Consider the following 25,000-nt stretch of genomic DNA (forward strand, 5'->3'; position numbering starts at 1 on the left):
TATATTTCGTCCATACCACTTACAACTCTGTAATCTCACCAAGGCTTGTTGTCAGAATAATCGTATATAAGTTATCACACAACTTGTTTGCTTGCTGTTCAAGTTGGCCCTGGTTACTATTGACTTGTGCTCACAAAACTGTCCTTGTTCTTATCAAGCAAAGGCGGACAGCTTGTAAATCTCCACTGAGTGTGCCTCGCCATAGAAGTGTCGGTTTTTCAGATCTAGACAGCCAAGGGAGGTTGGTTGTATCAGGACCCGAAGTCTCCGAGAACATGAGGCTAACGAGCAGAGAAGGGGCAAACCTGACACCGCTCCAAGCACATTATGTTTTGATTGTTTATGCCTTGGTGCTGGGCCGATGCATAACGTAACCCCTCCCCTCAGTAGCATGAAGGGAATGCCCAAATATATGGGGAAGCGCTGGAACTTTTTCCTCAGAGCGTGGGGTGACAATGTACGAGGGTACAGGTCCACGTACAATTCCGTCTCTGTTCGATTCCTTGCTTCTTGTCCCGTTTAATAGATGGTTTGATGTTTGTAACGAGTGTTATGTATTTATATTGCATGTACTTTTTCCCCTTTGTTTAATTGCAGGGTTGTTGTTTTTTTAACCATAATGGGCCCCGAGCGCCTTCTCGAGGGCCACCAAAAAATATCTGTTTCTCAGCAGTACTCAGTTGTAATACACCTTTCCACCAATTGGGGCAGTAATGACAATCTTTATTTTGATTAGTATTCGCACCAGCCCGCAGGCAACGGCCACCTGCTGCTGTTTTGCACACAACAATACTGTCGCAAGGAATTTCTAAAATGGGGGTCACATCAAGTCATAAAAATGGGGTCCCATGGTAAATGTTTGGGGTCCCACTTATTCAATCAATCAATGTTTATGGATTGAGCATAATATTGTGAGACTCCAGTCCATAGTGGATCTAACATAATAGTGAGAGTCCAGTCCATAGTTGATCTAACATAATAGTGAGAGTCCAGTCCATAGTGGATCTAACAAAATAGTGAGAGTCCAGTCCATAGTGGATCTAACATAATAGTGAGAGTCCAGTCTATAGTGGATCTAACATAATAGTGAGAGTCCAGTCCATAGTGGATCTAACATAATAGTGAGAGTACAATCCATAGTGGATCTAACATAATAGTGAGAGTCCAGTCCATAGTGGATCTAGCATAATATTGTGAGAGTCCAGTCCATAGTGGATCTAACATAATAGTGAGATTCCAGTCCATAGTGGATCTAACATAATATTGTTAGAGTCCAGTCCATAGTGGATCTAACATAATAGTGAGAGTCCAGTCCATAGTGGATTTAACATAATAGTGGAAGTCCAGTCCCTACTGGATATAACATAATAGTGAGAGTCCAGTCCATAGTGGATCTAACATAATAGTGAGGTCCATAGTGGATCTAACATAATAATGAGAGTCCAGTCCATAGTGGATCTAACATAATAGTGTGAGAGTCCAGTCCATAGTGGATCTAACATAATAGTGTGAGAGTCCAGTCCATAGTGGATCTAACATAATAGTGAGAGTCCAGTCCATAGTGGATATAACATAATAGTGAGATACCAGTCCATTGTGGATCTAACATAATAGTGTGAGATTCCAGTCCATAGTGGGTCTAACATAATAATGAGAGTCCAGTCCGTAGTGGATCTAACATAATAGTGAGAGTCCAGTCCATAGTGGATCTAACATAATAGTGAGACTCCAGTCCATAGTGGATCTAACATAATAGTGTGAGAGTCCAGTCCATAGTGGATCTAACATAATAGTGTGAAAGTCCAGTCCATAGTGGATCTAACATAATAGTGAGAGTCCAGTCCATTGTGGATCTAACATAATAGTGTGAGATTCCAGTCCATACTGGATCAAACATAATAGTGAGACTCCAGTCCATAGTGGATCTAACATAATATTGTGAGTCCAGTCCATAGTGGATCTAGTATAATAGTGAGAGTCCAGTCCATAGTGGATCTAACATAATAGTGAGACTCCAGTCCATAGTGGATCTAACATAATAGTGTGAGAGTCCAGTCCATAGTGGATCTAACATAATAGTGTGAGAGTCCAGTCCATAGTGGATCTAACATAATAGTGAGAGTCCAGTCCATAGTGGATCTAACATAATAGTGTGAGATTCCAGTCCACAGTGCATCTAACATAATAGTGAGAGTCCAGTCCATAGTGGATCTAACATAATAGTGAGAGTCCAGTCCATAGTGGATCTAACATAATAGTGAGAGTCCAGTCCATAGTGGAGCCAGCATGACATCATCTTGAGTGGAGACAGGTCAGCAGCACAGAGACGTCCCCAACTGATGAGTGGTCCACCCTTGGTCCCAACTTTGGACAGCTAGCGCTCATCTGTGGTCACCGAATCTGTGCCTGACCCCCCTCCCCAAAGGAGGGGGGGGGGGGCAGAGCAGAAAAGAAACGGCAGATCAACTGGTCTAAAAAGGGGGTCTATTTAAGGGCTCGAGTATACAAATGAGTTTTAAAATGGGACTTAAATGCTTCTACTAAGGTAGCGTCTCGAACTGTTACCGGGAGGACATTCCAGAGTACTGGAGCCCCAATAGAAAACGCCCTGTAGCCTGTAGACTTTTTTTGGGCTCTGGGAATCACTAATAAGTCCTTTGAAGGCAGATTTCTTGCCGGGACATATGGTACAATACAATCGGCAAAATAGGATGGAGCTAGACCGTGTAGTATTTTATACCTAAGTAGTAAAACCTTAAAGTCACATCTTAAGTGCACAAAGTTGAACTGCAAGATAAAAAAAAAGTAAAAACAAAATATTCATAAACAGTATATTTTAATGGATGCATTTGAACATTTATCGGATTCTGATTGTTCACGGAAGTTTGTGTTTTTTTTTTCTAATTGTTGCCTATAGGGGGCGCTAGTCACAGCCTGCGCTGATGATACCTTACACTTATGGAATCTTCGTCAGAGGCGACCGGCGATCCTGCATTCACTCAAGTTCAACAGAGAGAGGTGAGCGCACACACACACACACACACACACACACACACACACACACACACACACACACACACACACATATGATAAAAAGTGAATATTGTATTCAAATCCACCTTACCTTGTCGGTTAATCTTCTTGACGTGAAGCGGATAAGAGCTGGAGGCATTGTCCACAACGCTGTGGATAATTCCTGAGTGTTTCAAACCACACATCACTTGTCCATTGCTTCTTGTGGACTCGTATTTAGTGAACAAAACTACACACAAGCACACAACTAATTAGCACAGTAGCTAACGGAGATCGTTTTGGTCACCCACAATGGATGTGCTGCCGGGCACACAATGGGTGTGTTAAAACTATTTGCCAGGATTGTTCATCTGGTTTGCAAATATGGAAGAAACACGTCCATGGTGTACGTTTTGTACACCAAAGCATGGTTTTATACGGTGTGTCGAAAAGTTCGTATAAGTAGGAGTCCGATTTAGAAACTATTGCATTTGTAAACTTTTCGGGATGCGAACCTTTAGATCAGGAGCGTGGAACTTGTTTTTATTGAGGGACACTTAGCAATTATGGACCACTTTAAATGACTGGGAAAACCACGTTGAATGACATGGTGGGTCACTAATGACGTGACGGACTACATTAAATAGTCTTCAGTGCTTCAGCATGTGTGTTTTTTCTCGCCATTCACCAAGTTCGGTGTTTTGCGTCACTCAATGTGGGTTCAAAAACGCCAACAAACCAGCCTGGATAGAGGGAGGGATTTGCTGTGGACTTAAAAATTCCTATTTGCCAGGATTGCTCATCCGGCTTGCAAAATACAGAAGAAACACATCCACAATTGCAACTATTGGAAATAAGGACATTTAAATGGTTGCTGACTTTGCCAAACGGGTAAAATGTGACAGGTTTTGTACACCAAAGCATGTTTTTACACGGTAAGTCGAAAAATTCGTACAAGTAGGAGTCCGATTTAGAAACTATTGCATTTACAAACTTTTCAGGATGTGAACCTTTAGATCAGGGGCGTGGAACTTGTTTTTATTGAGGGACACTTAGCAATTATGGACCACAAAATGACCTGGAAAACCACGTTGAATGACATGGTGGGTCACTAATGACGTGACGGACTACATTAAATAGTCTTCAGTTCTTCAGCATGTGTTTTTTTTCTCGCCATTTACCAAGTTTGGTCTTTTGCATCACTCAATGTGGGTTCAAAAACGCCAACAAACCAGCCTGAATAGAGGGAGGGATTTGCTGTGGACTTAAAAATTCCTATTTGCCAGGATTGCTCATCCGGCTTGCAAAATACGGAAGAAACATGTCCACAATTGCAACTATTGGAAATAAGAACATTTAAATGGTTGCTGACTTTGCCAAACGGGTAAAATGTGACGGATTTTGTACACCAAAGCATGTTTTTACACGGTAAGTCGAAAAGTTCGTACGAGGAGGGTTCCGATTTAGAAAACCTTGCATTTGCAAACTTTTCGGGATGCAAACCTTTAGTTTAGGGGCGTGGAACTTGTTTTAATTGACGGGCACTCAGCAATTATGGAAAACATTAAATGACGTGGAAAACCACGTTGAATGACATAGTGGGTCACTAATTGTCACGCCCATGTGATCATGTTTCGTTTTTGTCATGTTTGGTTATTTTTTTGACATTCAGTTCTGGCTTTTGCACTTCCTTGTTTTCTTTTGTCTCCAAAGCTACTCATTGATTTTCACCTTGCCCGCATATCACGCCCCTGTCCTCAGCTCTCACACCTGTTGTTAATTATCATAGCCTATTATTTAAGCCACAGTTACCAGGTAGTCGGCCTGGCAACTTCCTACACATCACCCATATTCCTCATCTGCTTCATGCCATGCTGTTCATTTTGTCCACGCCACGTAAGTTTTGTTATTCATGCCACAGTGCAAGTGTTTTTGTTTCACGTTTGTAGTTTGTAGCCTTTGTGCTAGTCTTTAGTTTTCTGTAGCCAAGTGTTCGTACCCCCTTGTGAGCCCCCTTTGTTTGCCCTTTCTTTTGTAGTTTACTAGAGTATAAATAAAGAATGTACTCACTTTCACGTCGCGCTCGTGCCAACTACCCTTTGCGTCGAAAGAAACAACCCACGTCCAAGTTCAAGTTTGACACTAATGACGTGACAGACTACATTAAATAGTCTTCAGTGCTTCAGCATGTGTTTTTTCTCGCCATTTACCAAGTTTGGTCCACTGTCACTTGATGTGGGTTTAAAAACGCCAACAAACCAGCCTGGATAGAGGGAGGGATTTGCTGTGGACTTAAAAATTACTATTTGCTGATATGACTGATTTTCCATTTGGCTTGCAAATACGGAAGGAACCCGTCCACAAATGTAACTATTGGAAATAAGAAGAACATTTATATGGTTGCTGACTTTGCCAAAGAGGTAAAATGTGACAAGTTTTGTACACCAAAGCATGTTTTTATACGGTAAGTCAAAAAATGTGTACAAGTAGGGGTCCGATTTAGAAACTCTTGCATTTGCAAACTTTTCGGGATGCGAACCTTTAGATCAGGGGGGTGGAACTTGTTTTTATTGAGGGACACTTAGCAATTATTGACCACTTTAAATGACGTGGAAAACCACGTTGAATGACATGGTGGGTCACTAATGACGTGATGGACTACATTAAATAGTCTTCAGTGCTTCTGCATGTGTGTTTTTTCTTGCCGTTCACCAAGTTTGGTGTTTTGCGTCACTCAATGTGGGTTCAAAAACGCCAACAAACCAGCCTGGCTAGAGGGAGGGATTTGCTGTGGACTTAAAAATTCCTATTTGCCAGGATTGCTCATCCGACTTGCAAAATACGGAAGAAACATGTCCACAATTGCAACTATTGGAAATAAGGACATTTAAATGGTTGCTGACTTGGCCAAACGGGTAAAATGTGACAGGTTTTGTACACCAAAGCATGTTTTTACACGGTAAGTCGAAAAGTTTGTACAAGGAGGGTTCCAATTTAGAAAACCTTGCATTTGCAAACTTTTCGGGATGCGAACCTTTAGTTTAGGGGCGTGGAACCTGGTTTAAATGAGGGACACTTAGCAATTATGGACCACTTTAAATGACGTGGAAAACCACGTTGAATGACATAGTGGGTCACTAATTGTCACGCCCATGTGATCATGTTTCGTTTTTGTCATGTTTGGTTATTTTTTGACATTCAGTTCTTCCTTTTGTACTTCCTTGTTTTCTTTGTTTCCAAAGCTACTCATTGATTTTCACCTTGCCCGCATGTCATGCCCCTGTCTTCAGCTCTCACACCTGTTGTTAATTAACATAGCCTATTATTTAAGCCACAGTTACCAGGTAGTCGGCCTGGCAACTTTCTACACATCACCCATATTCCTCATCTGCTTCATGCCATGCTGTTCATTTTGTCCACGCCACGTAAGTTTTGTTATTCATGCCACAGTGCAAGTGTTTTTGTTTCATGTTTGTAATTTGTAGCTTTTGTGCTAGTCTTTAGTTTTTTGTAGCCAAGTGTTCGTACCTCCTTGTGAGCGCCCTTTGTTTGCCCTTTCTTTTGTAGTGTACTAGAGTATAAATAAAGAATGTACTCACTTTCACGTCGCGCTCGTGCCAACTACCCTTTGCGTCGAAAGAAACAACCCACGTCCAAGTCCATGTTTGACACTAATGACGTGACAGACTACATTAAATAGTCTTCAGTGCTTCAGCATGTGTTTTTTCTCGCCATTTACCAATTTTGGTCCACTGTCACTCGATGTGGGTTTAAAAACGCCAACAAACCAGCCTGGATAGAGGGAGGGATTTGCTGTGGACTTAAAAATGACTATTTGCTGATATGACTGATTTTCCATTTGGCTTGCAAATACGGAAGGAACACGTCCACAAATGTAACTATTGGAAATAAGAAGAACATTTATATGGTTGCTGACTTTGCCAAAGAGGTCAAATGTGACAAGTTTTGTACACCAAAGCATGTTTTTATACGATAAGTCAAAAAATTCGTAAAAGGAGGGGTCCGATTTAGAAACCCTTGCATTTGCAAACTTTCCGGGACGGGGACCTTTAGATTGTGGGTGTGGAACTGGTTTTTATTGAGGGACACTTAGTAATTATGGACCACTTTAAATGACGTGGAAAACCACGTTGAATGACATGGTGGGTCACTAATGACGTGACGGACTACATTAAATAGTCTTCAGTTCTTCAGCATGTGTGTTTTTTCTCGCCGTTCACCAAGTTTGGTCTTTCGTGTCACTCAATGTGGGTTCAAAAACGCCAACAAACCAGCCTGGATAGAGGGAGGGATTTGCTGTGGACTTAAAAATTCCTATTTGCCAGGATTGCTCATCCGGCTTGCAAAATACGGAAGAAACATGTCCACAATTGCAACTATTGGAAATAAGAACATTTAAATGGTTGCTGACTTGGCCAAACGGGTAAAATGTGACGGATTTTGTACACCAAAGCATGTTTTTACACGGTAAGTCGAAAAGTTCGTACGAGGAGGGTTCCGATTTAGAAAACCTTGCATTTGCAAACTTTTCGGGATGCAAACCTTTAGTTTAGGGGCGTGGAACTTGTTTTAATTGAGGGGCACTTAGCAATTATGGACCACTTTAAATGACGTGGAAAACCACGTTCAATGACATGGTGGGTCACTAATGACGTGATGGACTACATTAAATAGTCTTCAGTTCTTCAGCATTTGTGTTTTTTCTTGCCATTTACCAAGTTTGGTCTTTTGCGTCACTCAATGTGGGTTCAAAAACGCTAACAAAACAGCCTGGATAGAGGGAGGGATTTGCTGTGGACTTAAAAATTCCTATTTGCCAGGATTGCTCATCCGGCTTGCAAAATACGGAAGAAACACATCCACAATTGCAACTATTGGAAATAAGGACATTTAAATGGTTGCTGACTTGGCCAAACGGGTAAAATGTGACAGGTTTTGTACACCAAAGCATGTTTTTACACGGTAAGTCGAAAAGTTTGTACGAGGAGGGTTCCGATTTAGAAAACCTTGCATTTGCAAACTTTTCGGGATGCGAACCTTTAGATCAGGGGTGTGGAACTTGTTTTTATTGAGGGACACTTAGCAATTATGGACTACTTAAAATGACGCGGAAAACCACGTTGAATGACATGGTGGGTCACTAATGACGTGACGGACTACATTAAATAGTCTTCAGTGCTTCAGCATGTGTGTTTTTTCTCGCCATTCACCAAGTTCGGTGTTTTGCGTCACTCAATGTGGGTTCAAAAACGCCAACAAACCAGCCTGGCTAGAGGGAGGGATTTGCTGTGGACTTAAAAATTCCTATTTGCCAGGATTGCTCATCCGGCTTGCAAAATACGGAAGAAACATGTCCACAATTGCAACTATTGGAAATAAGGACATTTAAATGGATGCTGACTTTGTCAAACGGGTAAAATGTGACAGGTTTTGTACACCAAAGCATGTTTTTACACGGTAAGTCGAAAAGTTTGTACGAGGAGGGTTCCGATTTAGAAAACCTTGCATTTGCAAACTTTTCGGGATGCGAACCTTTAGATCAGGGGCATGGAACTTGTTTTAATTGAGGGACACTTAGCAATTATGGACCACATTAAATGACGCGCAAAACCACGTTGAATGACATAGTGGGTCACTAATTGTCACGCCCATCTGATCATGTTTCGTTTTTGTCATGTTTGGTTATTTTTTGACAATCAGTTCATGCTTTTGCACGTCCTTGTTTTCTTTGTTTCCAAAGCTACTCATTGATTTTCACCTTGCCCGCATGTCACGCCCCTGTCCTCAGCTCTCACACCTGTTGTTAATTAACATAGCCTATTATTTAAGCCACAGTTACCAGGTAGTCGGCCTGGCAACTTCCTACACATCACCCATATTCCTCATCTGCTTCATGCCATGCTGTTCATTTTGTCCACGCCACGTAAGTTTTGGTATTCATGCCACAGTGCAAGTGTTTTTGTTTCATGTTTGTAGTTTGTAGCCTTTGTGCTAGTCTTTAGTTTTCTGTAGCCAAGTGTTCGTACCCCCTTGTGAGCCCCCTTTGTTTGCCCTTTCTTTTGTAGTTTACTAGAGTATAAATAAAGAATGTACTCACTTTCACGTCGCGCTCGTGCCAACTACCCTTTGCGTCGAAAGAAACAACCCACGTCCAAGTCCATGTTTGACACTAATGACGTGACGGACTACATTAAATAGTCTTCAGTGCTTCAGCATGTGTTTTTTCTCGCCATTTACCAATTTTGGTCCACTGTCACTCGATGTGGGTTTAAAAACGCCAACAAACCAGCCTGGATAGAGAGAGGGATTTGCTGTGGACTTAAAAATTACTATTTGCTGATATGACGGATTTTCCATTTGGCTTGCAAATACGGAAGGAACACGTCCACAAATGTAACTATTGGAAATAAGAAGAACATTTATATAGTTGCTGACTTTGCCAAAGAGGTCAAATGTGACAAGTTTTGTACACCAAAGCATGTTTTTATACGGTAAGTCAAAAAATGTGTATAAGTAGGGGTCCGATTTAGAAACTCTTGCATTTGCAAACTTTACGGGATGTGAACCTTTAGATCAGGGGCGTGGAACTTGTTTTTATTGAGGGCACTTAGCAATTATGGACCACATTAAATGACGCGCAAAACCACGTTGAATGACATAGTGGGTCACTAATTGTCACGCCCATCTGATCATGTTTCGTTTTTGTCATGTTTGCTTATTTTTTGACAATCAGTTCATGCTTTTGCACGTCCTTGTTTTCTTTGTTTCCATAGCTACTCATTGATTTTCACCTTGCCCGCATATCACGCCCCTGTCCTCAGCTCTCACACCTGTTGTTAATTAACATAGCCTATTATTTAAGCCACAGTTACCAGGTAGTCGGCCTGGCAACTTCCTACACATCACCCATATTCCTCATCTGCTTCGTGCCATGCTGTTCATTTTGTCCACGCCACGTAAGTTTTGTTATTCATGCCACAGTTCAAGTGTTTTTGTTTCATGTTTGTAGTTTGTAGCCTTTGTGCTAGTCTTTAGTTTTCTGTAGCCAAGTGTTCGTACCCCCTTGTGAGCCCCCTTTGTTTGCCCTTTCTTTTGTAGTTTACTAGAGTATAAATAAAGAATGTACTCACTTTCACGTCGCGCTCGTGCCAACTACCCTTTGCGTCGAAAGAAACAAACCACGTCCAAGTCCATGTTTGACACTAATGACGTGACGGACTACATTAAATAGTCTTCAGTTCTTCAGCATTTGTGTTTTTTCTTGCCATTTACCAAGTTTGGTCTTTTGCGTCACTCAATGTGGGTTCAAAAACGCCAACAAACCAGCCTGAATAGAGGGAGGGATTTGCTGTGGACTTAAAAATGACTATTTGCTGATATGACTGATTGTTCATCTGGCTTGCAAATACGGAAGAAACACGTCCACAATTGCAACTATTGGAAATAAGAAGGACATTTATATGGTTGCTGACTTTGTCAAAGAGGTAAAATGTGACAAGTTTTGTACACCAAAGCATGTTTTTATACAATAAGTCAAAACATTTGTACAAGGAGGGTTCCGATTTAGAAACCCTTACATTTGCAAACTTTTCGGGATGCGAACCTTTAGATCAGGGGCGTGGAACTTGTTTTTATTGAGGGACACTTAGTAATTATGGACCACTTTAAATGACGTGGAAAACCACGTTGAATGACATGGTGGGTCACTAATGACGTGATGGACTACATTAAATAGTCTTCAGTGCTTCAGCATTTGTGTTTTTTCTTGCCATTTACCAAGTTTGGTCTTTTGCGTCACTCAATGTGGGTTCAGAAACGCCAACAAACCAGCCTGACTAGAGGGAGGGATTTGCTGTGGACTTAAAAATGTATATTTGCTGATATGACTGATTGGAAGAAACACGTCCACAATTGCAACTCTTGGAAATAAGAATGACATTTATATGGTTACTGACTTGGCCAAAGGGGTAAAATATTGTTGCAAGGATGGAGAGAAAGTGCAAAAGCGGGTTGATAGCAGCTGCGGGGTTATCATCTGCAAGCAGACAGAGCGAGATGTCCAGAGGTGACCAAGCTGGAAGCAGCATGGAGGAGCTATTTAGAGCGAGCTGTGGGTGGTCGAAAAACTTTGAAACGAGAAGCGGAATTCCCAGCGTGGTGCGGCATGGCGAGGCTGCTCGCTCCGACTAAGCTTTGGGGAAGTTTTTATCAAGCACTTCAAGGATTTTATTGGTGAAGGGAGCTTTGGACTGCAACAAGTCTCTAATTGTGAATGGCGATCTTTTTTTTATTGTCGCAACATGGTTGTTAATGTTTTGTTGGGCACCAGCAGGACTTGTGTGTGTGTGTGTGTGTGTGTGTGTGTGTGTGTGCGCATGCTGTTATTGTTGTGTTGTTTGGATTAACAAGACATTATTGATCCATCCACCCCCTTGTTATGATTTTTTTCCCTCTAAAATAGTGACTTTTTCTCGATGCTAGAACCCAGTATTCATATTTTAATTGTGAACTCTGCTTCACTTTACAAACTTTTCGGTTTACAAACTATATTCAACCATGTTTAAGTTTGTAAATCACGGTTCCGCTGTGCATTCTATTGATTATTGTTGAGAAACAGTGTGCATTTTTATTGTAGCAACAGGAATTTTGTGGGTTTGTGCGTGCTGTTTTTGTTGTGTTGTTTGGATAAAAAAAGAGACTTTTTTTGAGGCTAGAACCCAGTATTCATGTTTACATTGCGTTTCTTTTTCTTTTTTGGAACTCTGCTTCACTACACAAACTTTTCAGTTTACGAACTGTGACAGTCGGTTGCTGTCTTGTGGGTTCCCAGGACCATCAAGGAAGGACATTTTTGCTTTCGAGCAGGTTTGACTCGCTTTATTTTTCAATATAGCTTTGTCTTTAGGTCGGATCGCTTTTCAGCTCCTCCTTTTCACTGCTTGCAGCCGCCATCGTCCTCGTCTGCTCTTTGCTTTCGCTCCTCGGTCGCTGCTGCAGGCTCTCCTTCTCCTTCTGCCTCGTTTTCTCTTCCTTCTCCCCTTTTATACAGCGTGAGGAGAAATGTTGATCGTGTGCAGGTGCGCGATCCACGCAATATAACTCGATTGCGGCGTCACTCCCGGCACGCCCCGCCTCTCCGCTCGGTTGCATTCTCCGCCCCCTTGCCGCCATCTTGGCCGCCCTCCCCCGCTGCTCGTTCACTAGCTGCGAACCATTTTCAAGAACCAGTTAAGTTGGTAAATCAAGGTTCCGCTGTACATCCTATTGATTATTGTTGAGAAACAATGAGTCTTTTTATTGTAGCGACATGGTTGTTAACGTTTTGGTGAGCACCAACAGGAATTTTGTGTGTGTGTGTGTGCTCTTTTTGTTGTGTTGTTTGGATAAAAAAAAGAGACTTTTCTTGTGGCTAGAACCCAGTATTCATATTAACGTTGTTTTTTTAAATTATTATTGGAAACTCTGCTTCACTATACAAACTTTTCGGTTTCTGAACTGTGACAGTCACTTGCTGTCGTGCGGGTTCCCAGGACCATCAAGGAAGGACATTTTTGCTTTCGAGCAGGTTTGACTCGCTTTATTTTTCAATATAGTTTTGTCTTTAGGTCGGGTCGCTTTTCAGCTCCTCCTTTCCAATGCTCGCTCACAGTCTGCTTTTCAGCCGCCATCGTCGTCGTCCTCGTCTGCTCTTTACTTTCGCTCCGCGGTCACTGCTGCAGGCTCTCCTCCTCCTTCTGCCTCGTTTTCTCTTCCTTCTCCCCTTTTATACAGCGTAGGAGAAATGTTAATCGTGTGCAGGTGCGCGATCCACGCAATATAACTCGATTGCGGCGTCACTCCCGGCACGCCCCGCCTCTCCGCTCGGTTGCATTCTCCGCCCCCTTGCCGCCATCTTGTGCCCTCCCCCGCTGCTCATTCGCCGGTTGCGCCTCTCCACACGAACCATTTTCAAGAACCAATTAAGTTGGTAAATCAAGGTTCCGCTGTACATCCTATTGATAATTGTTGAGAAACAATGAGTCTTTTTATTGTAGCAACATGGTTGTTAACGTTTTGGTGAGCACCAACAGGAATTTTGTGTGTGTGTGTGTGTGTGTGTGCTCTTTTTGTTGTGTTGTTTGGGTAAAAAAAGACTTTTCTTGAGGCTAAAACCCAGTATTCATGTTTACATTTTTTTTTTTATTATAAATGGGATCTCTGCTTCAATATACAAACTTTTCGGTTTACAAACCATTTTCAAGAACCAGTTAAGTTGGTAAATCAAGGTTCTGCTGTACATATTGTTGATTATTTTTGAGAAACAGTGTGTATTTTTATTGTAGCAACATGGTTGGTGAGCACCAACAGGAATTTTGTGTGTTTGTGCGTGCTGTTTTTGTTGTGTTGTTTGGATAAAAACGAGATTATTGATCCATTTACCCTGTTTTGTTCTTTTAACCCCCTATAAAATAAGCACTTTTGTCGAGGCTAGAACCCAGTATTCTTGTTGACATCGTTTTTTTTATTTTATTGGGACATACGCTTCAATATACAAACTTTTTGGTTTATGAACTAAATTCAAGAATTAGTTACGTTTGTAAATCAAAGTAGATTGAATGATTTTTGTTGAGAAACAATTTGTGTTTTTTTTGTAGCAACATGGTTTTTGTGAGCACCAACAGGAATTTTAAATGTTTGTGTGTGCTGTTTTTGTTGTGTTGTTTGGATAAAAAATTGATTATTGATCCATCTACCCCATTTTTTAACCCTCTATAAAATAAGGACTTTTGTGGAGGCTAGAACCCAGTATTTAGTGTTCACGTTGCTTTTATTTATTGGAAAATCCGCTTCACTATACAAACTTTTTGGTTCATGAACTAATTCAAGAATTAGTTAAGTTTGTAAATCACGGTTGATTGATTGAGTATTTTTTAGAAACAATTTGTTTTTTTATCGTAGCAACATGGTGGTTAACGTTTTGTTGAGCACCAACAGGACTTTTGTGTGTGTGTGTGTGCTGTTTTTGTTGCGTTGTCTGGATAAAAAAGGAGACTTTTCTTGAGGCTAGAACCCTCAAGAAAAGTCTTTTTTATTGGGAACTCTGCTTCACTATACAAACTTTTCGGTTTACGAACCATTTTCAAGAACCAATTAAGTTGGTAAATCAAGGTTCTGCTGTAACAGAGAAACAGTGTGTATTTTTTGTTTTTGGTGAGCGCCAACAGGAATTTTGTGTGTTTGTGCGTGCTATTTTTGTTGTGTTGTTTGGATAAACAAATAGATTATTGATCCATTTACCCCATTTTTTTTTAACCTTCTATAAAATAGGGACTTTTGTCGAGGCTAGAACCCAGTATTCATGTTCACATTGCTTTTATTTATTGGGAAATCCGCTTCACTACACAAACTTTTTGGTTCATGAACTAATTCAAGAAGCAATTAAGTTTGTAAATCACGGTTGATTGAGTATTTTTTAGAAACAATTTGTTTTTTTATTGTAGCAACATGGTTAACGTTTTGTTGAGCACCAACAGGACTTTTGTGTGTTGTGTGCTGTTTTTGTTGTGTTGTTTGGATAAAAAAAGAGACTTTCCTTGAGGCTAGAACCCAGTATTCATGTTTACATTGTTTTTTTATTGGGAATTCTGCTTCAATATACAAACTTTTCGGTTTACGAACCATTTTCAAGAACCAATTAAGTTGGTAAATCAAGGTTCTGCTGTACATCCTATTGATTATTGTTGAGAAACAGTGTGTATTTTTGTTAAGCAACATGGTTGTTAACGTTTTGGTGAGCACCAACATGAATTTTGAGTGTTTGTGTGTGCTGTTTTTGTTGTGTTGTTTGGATAAAAAATAGATTCATGATCCATCTACCCCATTTTTTAACCCTCTATAAAATAAGGACTTTTGTGGAGGCTAGAACCCAGTATTTTGTGTTTGCATTGCTTTTATTTATTGGGAAATCCGCTTCACTATACAAACTTTTTGGTTCATGAACTAATTCAAGAAGCAATTAAGTTTGTAAATCACGGTTGATTGATTGATTATTGTTTAGAAACAATTTGTTTTTTTATCGTAGCAACATGGTGGTTAACGTTTTGGTGAGCACCAACAGGACTTTTGTGTGTGTGTGTGTGTGTGCTGTTTTTGTTGTGTTGTTTGGATAAAAAAAGAGACTTTTCTTGAGGCTAGAACCCAGTATTCATGTTTACATTGTTTTTTTATTGGGAACTCTGCTTCAATATACAAACTTTTCAGTTTATGAACCATCTTCAAGAACCAACTAAGTTGGTAAATCAAGGTTCTGCTGTACATCCTATTGATTATTGTTGAGAAACAGTGTGTATTTTTTGGTGAGCGCCAACAGGAATTTTGTGTGTTTGTGCGTGCTATTTTTGTTGTGTTGTTTGGATAAAAAAATAGATTATTGATCCATTTACCCCATTTTTTTACCTTCTATAAAATAAGGATTTGTGTGGAGGCTAGAACCCAGTATTCATGTTCACATTGCTTTTATTTATTGGGAAATCCGCTTCTCTATACAAACTTTTTGGTTCACAAACTAATTCAAGAAGCAATTAAGTTTGTAAATCACGGTTGATTGATTGATTATTGTTTAGAAACAATTTGGTTTTTTTTATCGTAGCAACATGGTTGTTAACGTTTTGTTGAGCATCAGCAGGACTTTTGTGTGTGTGTGTGTGTGTGTGTGTGTGTGCTGTTTTTGTTGTGTTGTTTGGATAAAAGAAATATACTTTTCTTGAGGCTAGAACCCAGTATTCATGTTTACATTGCTTTTTTTATTGGGAACTCTGCTTCAATATACAAACTTTTCAGTTTATGAACCATCTTCAAGAACCAATTAAGTTGGTAAATCAAGGTTCTGCTGTACATCCTATTGATTATTGTTGAGAAACAGTGTGTATTTTTTGGTGAGCGCCAACAGGAATTTTGTGTGTTTGTGCGTGCTATTTTTGCTGTGTTGTTTGGATGAAAAATAGATTATTGATCCATCTACCTCATTTTTTAACCTTCTATAAAATAAGGACTTTTGTCAAGGTTAGAACCCAGTATTTAGTGTTCACATTGCTTTTATTTATTGGGAAATCTGCTTCACTATACAAACTTTTTGGTTCATGAACTAATTCAAGAAGCAATTAAGTTTGTAAATCACGGTTGATTGATTGATTATTGTTTCGAAACAATTTGTTTTTTTTATCGTAGCAACATGGTTGTTAACGTTTTGTTGAGCATCAGCAGGACTTTTATGTGTGTGTGTGTGCTGTTTTTGTTGTGTTGTTTGGATAAAAAAAGAGACTTTTCTTGAGGCTACAACCCAGTATTCATGTTTACATTGTTTTTTTATTGGGAATTCTGCTTCAATATACAAACTTTTCGGTTTACGAACCATTTTCAAGAACCAATTAAGTTGGTAAATCAAGGTTCTGCTGTACATCCTATTGATTATTGTTGAGAAACAGTGTGTATTTTTTGTGTTTGGTGAGCGCCAACAGGAATTTTGTGTGTTTGTGCGTGCTATTTTTGTTGTGTTGTTTGGATACACAAATAGATTATTGATCCATTTACCCCATTTTTTTTTAACCTTCTATAAAATAAGGACTTTTGTCTCGGCTAGAACCCAGTATTCATGTTCACATTGCTTTTATTTATTGGGAAATCCGCTTCACTATACAAACTTTTTGATTCATGAACTTAATTCAAGAATTAGTTAAGTTTGTAAATCATGGTGGATTGATAGATTATTGTTTCGAAACAACTTGTTTTTTTATCGTAGCAACACGGTTGTTAAAGTTTTGTTGAGCACCAACAGGAATTTATGTGTTTGTGCTCTTTTTATTCTGTTGTTTGGATAAAAAAAAATAGACTTTTCTTGAGGCTAGAACCCAGTATTCATGTTTACATTGCTTTTTTCATTCGGAACTCCGCTTCATTATACAAACTTTTTGGTTTACGAACCATTTTCAAGAACCAAGTTGGTCCACAGTGTAAGTTAGCGTAGAGTCACAGCTACTCTGTTTTGTCTTCAAAATAGTCCGGCATCAAGCTTCCCATTCTTTTTGTTTTCTTTTTCTTTGTCTTTGCGTGACAGGTCGTCAGAGCAGCCATCTTGCATTATTCACTCATTATCTCCTTTCACGCCGCCGATTACAGACAATCTTGTGGGAGAAAGCACTCCAATTACGGGCTTTAATAGGCAGTGGCGGAGCTGAAGTCGACCCTGTAATTGGCCAGCCTTTGGAGGTAGAATGCAATCACTGCTGCCCAACAGGTGTGTTATACGCGGCGCCAGATGGCGGCACAGGCGTCGCCGCTCTTCTCATGATCTGCCTGCTGTAAACTGTGTTGCCGCGTAAAGACACACTTGCTCTGAGTGCCACGTGAATGACAGGCGAGGAAATGCCAACTTTACGCTTGCCTCTTTATGGGAATGTCAGTGAGGAATTGGGCTATTGTTTCAAAATTGACAACCTCGTTGATACTAATGACCAAAGCACTCGGTCATTAACAGTTTAAATAAAAAAAGTGCCTGGAGCGGTGTCGGGTCTGCTCCCTTTCTGCTTTGTAGATCCCGGGTCATGACAAGGTCTTCCTGTGGCTGTCCAATGGATCAAAGAAACCGACACCTCCACGTCGCATCCCATCCCATGGAGGTTTACAAGCGGTAGGCTTTTTGCTTGGTAGGAACAAAGGCAGCTTTTGTCTTCTCGCAGGAACACAAAGTTGTGGGAAAACTTACATACAATTATTCTGACTTTGACGTACTTTGTAAAGCAGTATAGTTTTGATGCATACTACAAGTATTGTGCACGGCAGTATGACATGCATGTTCAACAGACTGTTGAATGAAAATAAGAAGATTATTCCTGAAAATAAGAAGATTATTTTAACTTATCTTTGTCAGAAGTGTTGATGCGTGCACTCTCTGTCCGTGTCTCTCTCCAACTCCCAACTCCAACCACGTGTCTTTTCTCCAGCTGCTGCTAATGAAGGCGGCAGGTGATTAGATAAACAGGCCCACCTGGGCCATCTACTCACATGTCGCTGTCTTTGTGGCCGGTCCTTGCACAACCCTTTCCGCGGCAGGCCCGCAGGCCACGCCCCCCTCCACAAAGGCACACTTAAAAAAAGCTATACAGACTGTTGAATGAAAATTCTATTCCAACTGACATCTCCCAACTCCAACATTGTGTCTTGTACCGGCTGCTGCTAATAAAGGCGAAAGGTGATTAAAAAACCAGGCCCACCTGGGCCATCTACGCACCTGTCGCTGTCTTCGAGGTCGGTCCTTGCGCACCCCGTTCCGCGGCAGGCCCGCGGGCCACGCCCCCCTCCACAAAGGCACACTTATAAAAAGCAATACAGACTGTTGAATGAAAATAAAAAGACTATTCCAACTGACATCTCCCAACTCCAACCTTGTGTCTCGTCCAGCTGCTGCTAATAAAGTCGACAGGTGATTAGATAACCAGGCCTACCTGGGCCATCTACTCACCTGTCGCTGTCTTCGAGGCCGGTCCTTGCACACCCCGTTCTGCGGCAGGCCCGCGGGCCACGCCCCCCTCCACAAAGGCACACTTAAAAAAAGCTATACAGACTGTTGAATGAAAATAAAAAGACTATTCCAACTGACATCTCCCAACTCCAACATTGTGTCTTGTACCGGCTGCTGCTAATAAAGACGACAGGTGATTACATAACCAGGCCCACCTGGGCCATCTACTCACCGGTCGCTGTCTTTGAGGCCGGTCCTTGCGCACCCTGTTCTGCGGCAGGCCCGCGGGCCACGCCCCCCTCCACAAAGGCGTACTAAAAACAACAACAAAAAAGGATCTTGGGAGTCCAACTTCTTTTTATAGAGGGCCACAGCGCAGTCATGTAGGGTTGAACGGTATACCCGCATTGGTATAGTATCGCGATGATTAAATAACCAGGCCCACCTGAGCCATCTACTCACCAGTCGCTGTCTTCGAGGCAGGTCCTTGCACAACCCTTTCCGAGGCAGGCCCGCAGGCCACGCCCCCTCCATAAAGGCACACTTAAAAAAAGCAATACAGACTGTTGAATGAAAATAAAAAGAATATTTCCAACTGACATCTCCCAACTCCAACCTTGTGTCTCGTCCGGCTGCTGCTAATAAAGTCGACAGGTGATTAGATAACCAGGCCTACCTGGGCCATCTACTCACCTGTCGCTGTCTTCGAGGCCGGTCCTTGCACAACCCGTTCTGCGGCAGGCCCGCGGGCCACGCCCCCCTCCACAAAGGCGTACTGAAAACAACAACAAAAAAGGATCTTGGGAGTCCAACTTCTTTTTATAGAGGGCCACAGCGCAGTCATGTAGGGTTGAACGGTATACCCGCATTGGTATAGTATCGCGATGATTAAATAACCAGGCCCACCTGAGCCATCTACTCACCTGTCGCTGTCTTCGAGGCAGGTCCTTGCACAACCCTTTCCAAGGCATACCCGCAGGCCACGCCCCCTCCATAAAGGCACACTTAAAAAAAGCAATACAGACTGTTGAATGAAAATAAAAATAATATTTCCAACTGACATCTCCCAACTCCAACCTTGTGTCTCGTCCGGCTGCTGCTAATAAAGTCGACAGGTGATTAGATAACCAGGCCTACCTGGGCCATCTACTCACCTGTCGCTGTCTTCGAGGCCGGTCCTTGCACAACCCGTTCTGCGGCAGGCCCGCGGGCCACGCCCCCCTCCACAAAGGCGTACTAAAAACAACAACAAAAAAGGATCTTGGGAGTCCAACTTCTTTTTATAGAGGGCCACAGCGCAGTCATGTAGGGTTGAACGGTATACCCGCATTGGTATAGTATCGCGATGATTAAATAACCAGGCCCACCTGAGCCATCTACTCACCAGTCGCTGTCTTCGAGGCAGGTCCTTGCACAACCCTTTCCGAGGCAGGCCCGCAGGCCACGCCCCCTCCATAAAGGCACACTTAAAAAAAGCAATACAGACTGTTGAATGAAAATAAAAAGAATATTTCCAACTGACATCTCCCAACTCCAACCTTGTGTCTCGTCTGGCTGCTGCTAATAAAGTCCACAGATGATTAGATGGCCCAGGTGGGCCTGGTTATCTACTCACCTGTCGCTTTCTTCGAGGCCGTTCCGTGGCAGGCCCGCAGGCCACTCCCCCCTCCACAGCCTTCCAGTCCGAAAAATACGGTAATCAGAAAGCAAGATGATGCATATTTTTTTTAACTGATGACTTTATTGCCATTCGATCATGTCTTTCTGAATAAACTGTATTTTGCCATCTCATCTGTGTCGGGCACATGCCCACACAAACACACCGAGGAAGCGGCTTGCAATCGTGCTTTGGATACAACTGAATACCTCGGTGGCTGTCATGTAGGATGGGGTAGGAGGCCTCTGCGGCGCTCAGCAGCAGCGCGGTGAATCATGTTCCAAAACAAAAGAAAGAAAAGGGGCCTAATGAATCATCCTTCAGAGGCGGCGACTTGGTATTTAGCTTTGCGTCTGGAGGCTAAACCCTACCAAATTGCAGACATGGACACATTGAGCACTCTCCTCCCCCAGAATCTCCTTCAGAATAGTGTCTGGATGGTCGGTGGTGATTGCGTTGTGTTAGCTGCCACTCCTACGTTTGAAATAATAAACATCAGACACGCTTTTGTGTCTACTTTGCAAAGTGACAACACATAAATATTCTCTTTATTAGCACTTATGTTGCGCACAGCGTACTGTCGGTTTCCTTCTGAGCCGGTCTAGTCCGTGACAAAAACCTCATCGCCTCAGGTACGTAGTTGACTTTTGCTCAGAACATTTTGGCATACAATATTCAACATCATTGTCTTTGAGGTTCCAAATGTGCTTGCTGAGTTCTGTAGAATTCCGCAGGTTTTGGTTTCTAAAAGAAGCCTTGTGATTGTTCCATCTGGTTTTGAACTCCCCCTCGGTTAATCCTACGTATGTGTCGGATGTGTTAATGTCCTTGCGTGTTACCTTCGATTGGGGAGATGTTGAATAATGTTGAATGCACACCTTACAACAGTGGTAATAAACGATGCAACCTATGTTTAAAGGAGAAACTGTTTATTATACATCACCCAGACCTGTCATCCCTCAACAAACGCAGTGAAATTGTATCAGCATGCTATCACAGACGGAAACACCTCTTAGGTAACGCATGAGCCAATCACCATGCCCCTACGCCTGCCTGTATCTACCCATTCTGTGCCCTATATAAACCATGGTATGTGAATACGTCCACTAAAATTTCCTGATGATTAAGGGAAACCCTCATGAAACAGTTCTGTAGAGATGAAGTAGTCCTGTGATTTTTCCCCACACATACACATATTGCGCTCTACCACGGTATCAAGCACTATTCTCTGAATGATCTAATTAAGACATATATATATATATATATATATTTTTTTTTTTATATAGGTGTGGGAAAAATCACAAGACTACTTCATCTCTACAGATCTGTTTCATGAGGGGTTCCCTCAATCATCAGGAGATTTTAATGGAAGCATTCACATACAATGGTTTATATAGGGCACAGAGTGGGTGGGTACAGGCAGGCGTAGGGGCGTGGTGATTGGCTCATATGTTACCTAGGAGGTGTTTCCGTCTGTGGCGGCATGTTGAAACACATCCGACACGTACGTAGGATTAACCGAAGGAGCGTTCAAAACAAGATGGAATAATCACAACGCCTCCTTTAGAAACCAGACTTTGCGGAATTCTAGAGAACTCAGCAAACACATTAGGAACCTCAAAGACAATAATGTTGATTATTCAATAACATGGCAAATTCTTGCATCCAGCACACCTTACAACAGTGGTAATAAAAGATGCAACCCCTGCTTAAAAGAGAAACTGTTTACTATATACCACCCAGACCTGTCATCCCTCAACAAACGCAGTGAAATTGTATCAGCATGCTATCACAGACGGAAACACCTCTTAGGTAACACATGAGCCAATCACCACACCCTACGCCTGCCTGTACCTACCCGTTCTGTGCCCTATATAAACCATGGTATGTGAATGCTTCCATTAAGATTTCCTGATGATTGAGGGAACCCCTCATGAAACAGTTCTGTAGAGATGAAGTAGTCCTGTGATTTTTTTCCCCACACATACATATATTGCGCTCTACCACTGTATCAAGCACTATTCTCTGAATGATCTAATTAAGACATATATATATATATATATATATATATATATATATATATATATATATATATATATATATTTTTTTTTTTTTTTTTTTATATAGGTGTGGGAAAAATCACAAGACTACTTCATCTCTACAGAACTGTTTCATGAGGGGTTCCCTCAATCATCAGGAGATTTTAATGGAAGCATTCACATACAATGGTTTATAAAGGGCACAGAGTGGGTGGGTACAGGCAGGCGTAGGGGCGTGGTGATTGGCTCATATGTTACCTAGGAGGTGTTTCCGTCTGTGGCGGCATGTTGAAACACATCCGACACGTACGTAGGATTAACCGAAGGAGCGTTCAAAACAAGATGGAATAATCACAACGCCTCCTTTAGAAACCAGACTTTGCGGAATTCTAGAGAACTCAGCAAACACATTAGGAACCTCAAAGACAATAATGTTGATTATTCAATAACATGGCAAATTCTTGCATCCAGCACACCTTACAACAGTGGTAATAAAAGATGCAACCCCTGCTTAAAAGAGAAACTGTTTATTATATACCACCCAGACCTGTCATCCCTCAACAAACGCAGTGAAATTGTATCAGCATGCTATCACAGACGGAAACACCTCTTAGGTAACACATGAGCCAATCAACACACCCCTACGCCTGCCTGTACCTACCCGTTCTGTGCCCTATATAAACCATGGTATGTGAATGCTTCCATTAAAATTTCCTGATGATTGAGGGGAGCCCCTCATGAAACAGTTCTGTAGAGATGAAGTAGTCCTGTGATTTTTTTCCCCACACATACATATATTGCGCTCTACAACTGTATCAAGCACTATTCTCTGAATGATCTAATTAAGACATATACATATATATATATATATATATATTTTTTTTTTTTTATATAGGTGTGGAAAAAATCACAACACTACTTCATCTCTACAGAACTGTTTCATGAGGGGTTCCCTCAATCATCAGGAGATTTTAATGGAAGCATTCACATACAATGGTTTATAAAGGGCACAGAGTGGGTGGGTACAGGCAGGCGTAGGGACGTGGTGATTGGCTCATGTGTTACCTAGGAGGTGTTTCCGTCTGTGGCGGCATGTTGAAACACATCCGACACGTACGTAGGATTAACCGAAGGAGCGTTCAAAACAAGATGGAATAATCACAACGCCTCCTTTAGAAACCAGACTGCGGAATTCTACAGAACTCAGCAAACACATTTGGAACCTCAAAGACAATAATGTTGATTATTCAATAACATGGCAAATTCTTGCATCCAGCACACCTTACAACAGTGGTAATAAAAGATGCAACCTATGCTTGAAAGAGAAACTGTTTATTATATATCACCCAGACCTGTCATCCCTCAACAAGCGCGGTGAAATTGTATCAGCATGCTGTCACAGACGGAAACACTTCCTAGGTAGCACATGAGCCAATCACCACACCCTACGCCTGCCTGTACTTACCCGTTCTGTGCCCTATATAAACCATGGTATATGAATGCTTCCATTAAAATTTCCTGATGATTAAGGGAACCCATCATGAAACAGTTCTGTAGAGATGAAGTAGTCCTGTGATTTTTTCCCCACACATACATATATTGCGCTCTACCACGGTATCAAGCAATATTCTCTAAATGATCTACTTAAGACATATATATATATATACATATATATATAATGTATTCCTCGTGCACTAATTGACTGACGGAGTGTGCACTGATGATGTCACGTTATCGATGGAAAAATGCATTTTTAGACCGTATGATTTTCCTGAGTGGCTAGGAGACACAGAGAGTAACAAGCGGTACAAAATGGATTAGAAAGGACAGATAAAAAAAAACAACAATACTAAAAAATGTAGATTGAAAATAAAAATGTTTTATTTATGTGTTTTTTTTTAACTTGGGTATTCCCGCGGACCGGATTTTGGATGCTGACGGGCCGTAACCGACCTGCGGGCCGTAGTTTGGGCACCCCTGCCCTAAAACGTTTTCGACACAAAAATATAAATTGGCATGATCTGTGGTCTGGATTATGTTTTTTTTATTTTCAATCCAAGACTCCTTCGGTTCCTGTTTTTGTGCACCTTTGTTTGTTTTGGTTACCATGGTTACTTATTATTTCTACCTGCTCCTGATTAGTGTTCACCCACTCACCTGCTGCCTGAGCACTAATCAGAGGCATTATTTAAACCTGCCTTGCCCACCAGTGAGGGCTGGAGTATTGTTTGCTGTGTGCTGTGGACTGCCTTTTTTTGGAAGCTGAGAGCTTTTCCCTGGATCCTGACTCCGGTCCCTGTTTGCTGTTTCCTGGTTTCTGGTTTGTGTTTTCCTTGCCTTGTTTTTTTTTAACATGAAAACCATGTTTTCCTTTTTCGAAGCCTGTCATTTCTGCATTTTGGGCTTCGTCACCTACACCATCTGACAGAAATTATTAGCCAGGAAAATTGCAGCACAAACGAATGGGACCCGTTTGAGGAGATTTTGACAAGGTGAGGGCTGGTTGTGAATCGACATAAACACTTTAAAACGTTAACTTAAAAACTATAATAGACAACACATGTGTGCAGCACAAACCACACATTCGGCTCAGGTTTGAATAGAGTTGGAAAAAAAAAAATCACACAGGCTTGTGATAGTATCATTTAAAAAAAAATACGGGAGTTTGCCAAAAAGCATAGTGACAGGCAACAAAGCTTGCGGGAGACCAGTGCGGCTCCGTGTTTGTGGAGAAAAGCCCGACATACCTGCCGCTAAACATGAAGGAGAATCCAT

General features: G+C 41.5%; 1 protein-coding gene across 1 annotated transcript in view; it reads left to right on the forward strand.

Annotated features, from left to right (window-relative positions):
• Window positions 1-25,000, forward strand: part of stxbp5l (syntaxin binding protein 5L) — a 359,880-nt gene that overhangs the window by 154,391 nt on the left and 180,489 nt on the right. Inside the window, 1 exon segment of the mRNA XM_061918310.1 lies at window positions 2,918-3,018. Coding sequence (XP_061774294.1) covers window positions 2,918-3,018 — 101 coding nt within the window.

This window comes from Nerophis ophidion, linkage group LG13, assembly GCF_033978795.1.
Source record: "Nerophis ophidion isolate RoL-2023_Sa linkage group LG13, RoL_Noph_v1.0, whole genome shotgun sequence".
Classification (NCBI taxonomy): Eukaryota; Metazoa; Chordata; class Actinopteri; order Syngnathiformes; family Syngnathidae; genus Nerophis; species Nerophis ophidion.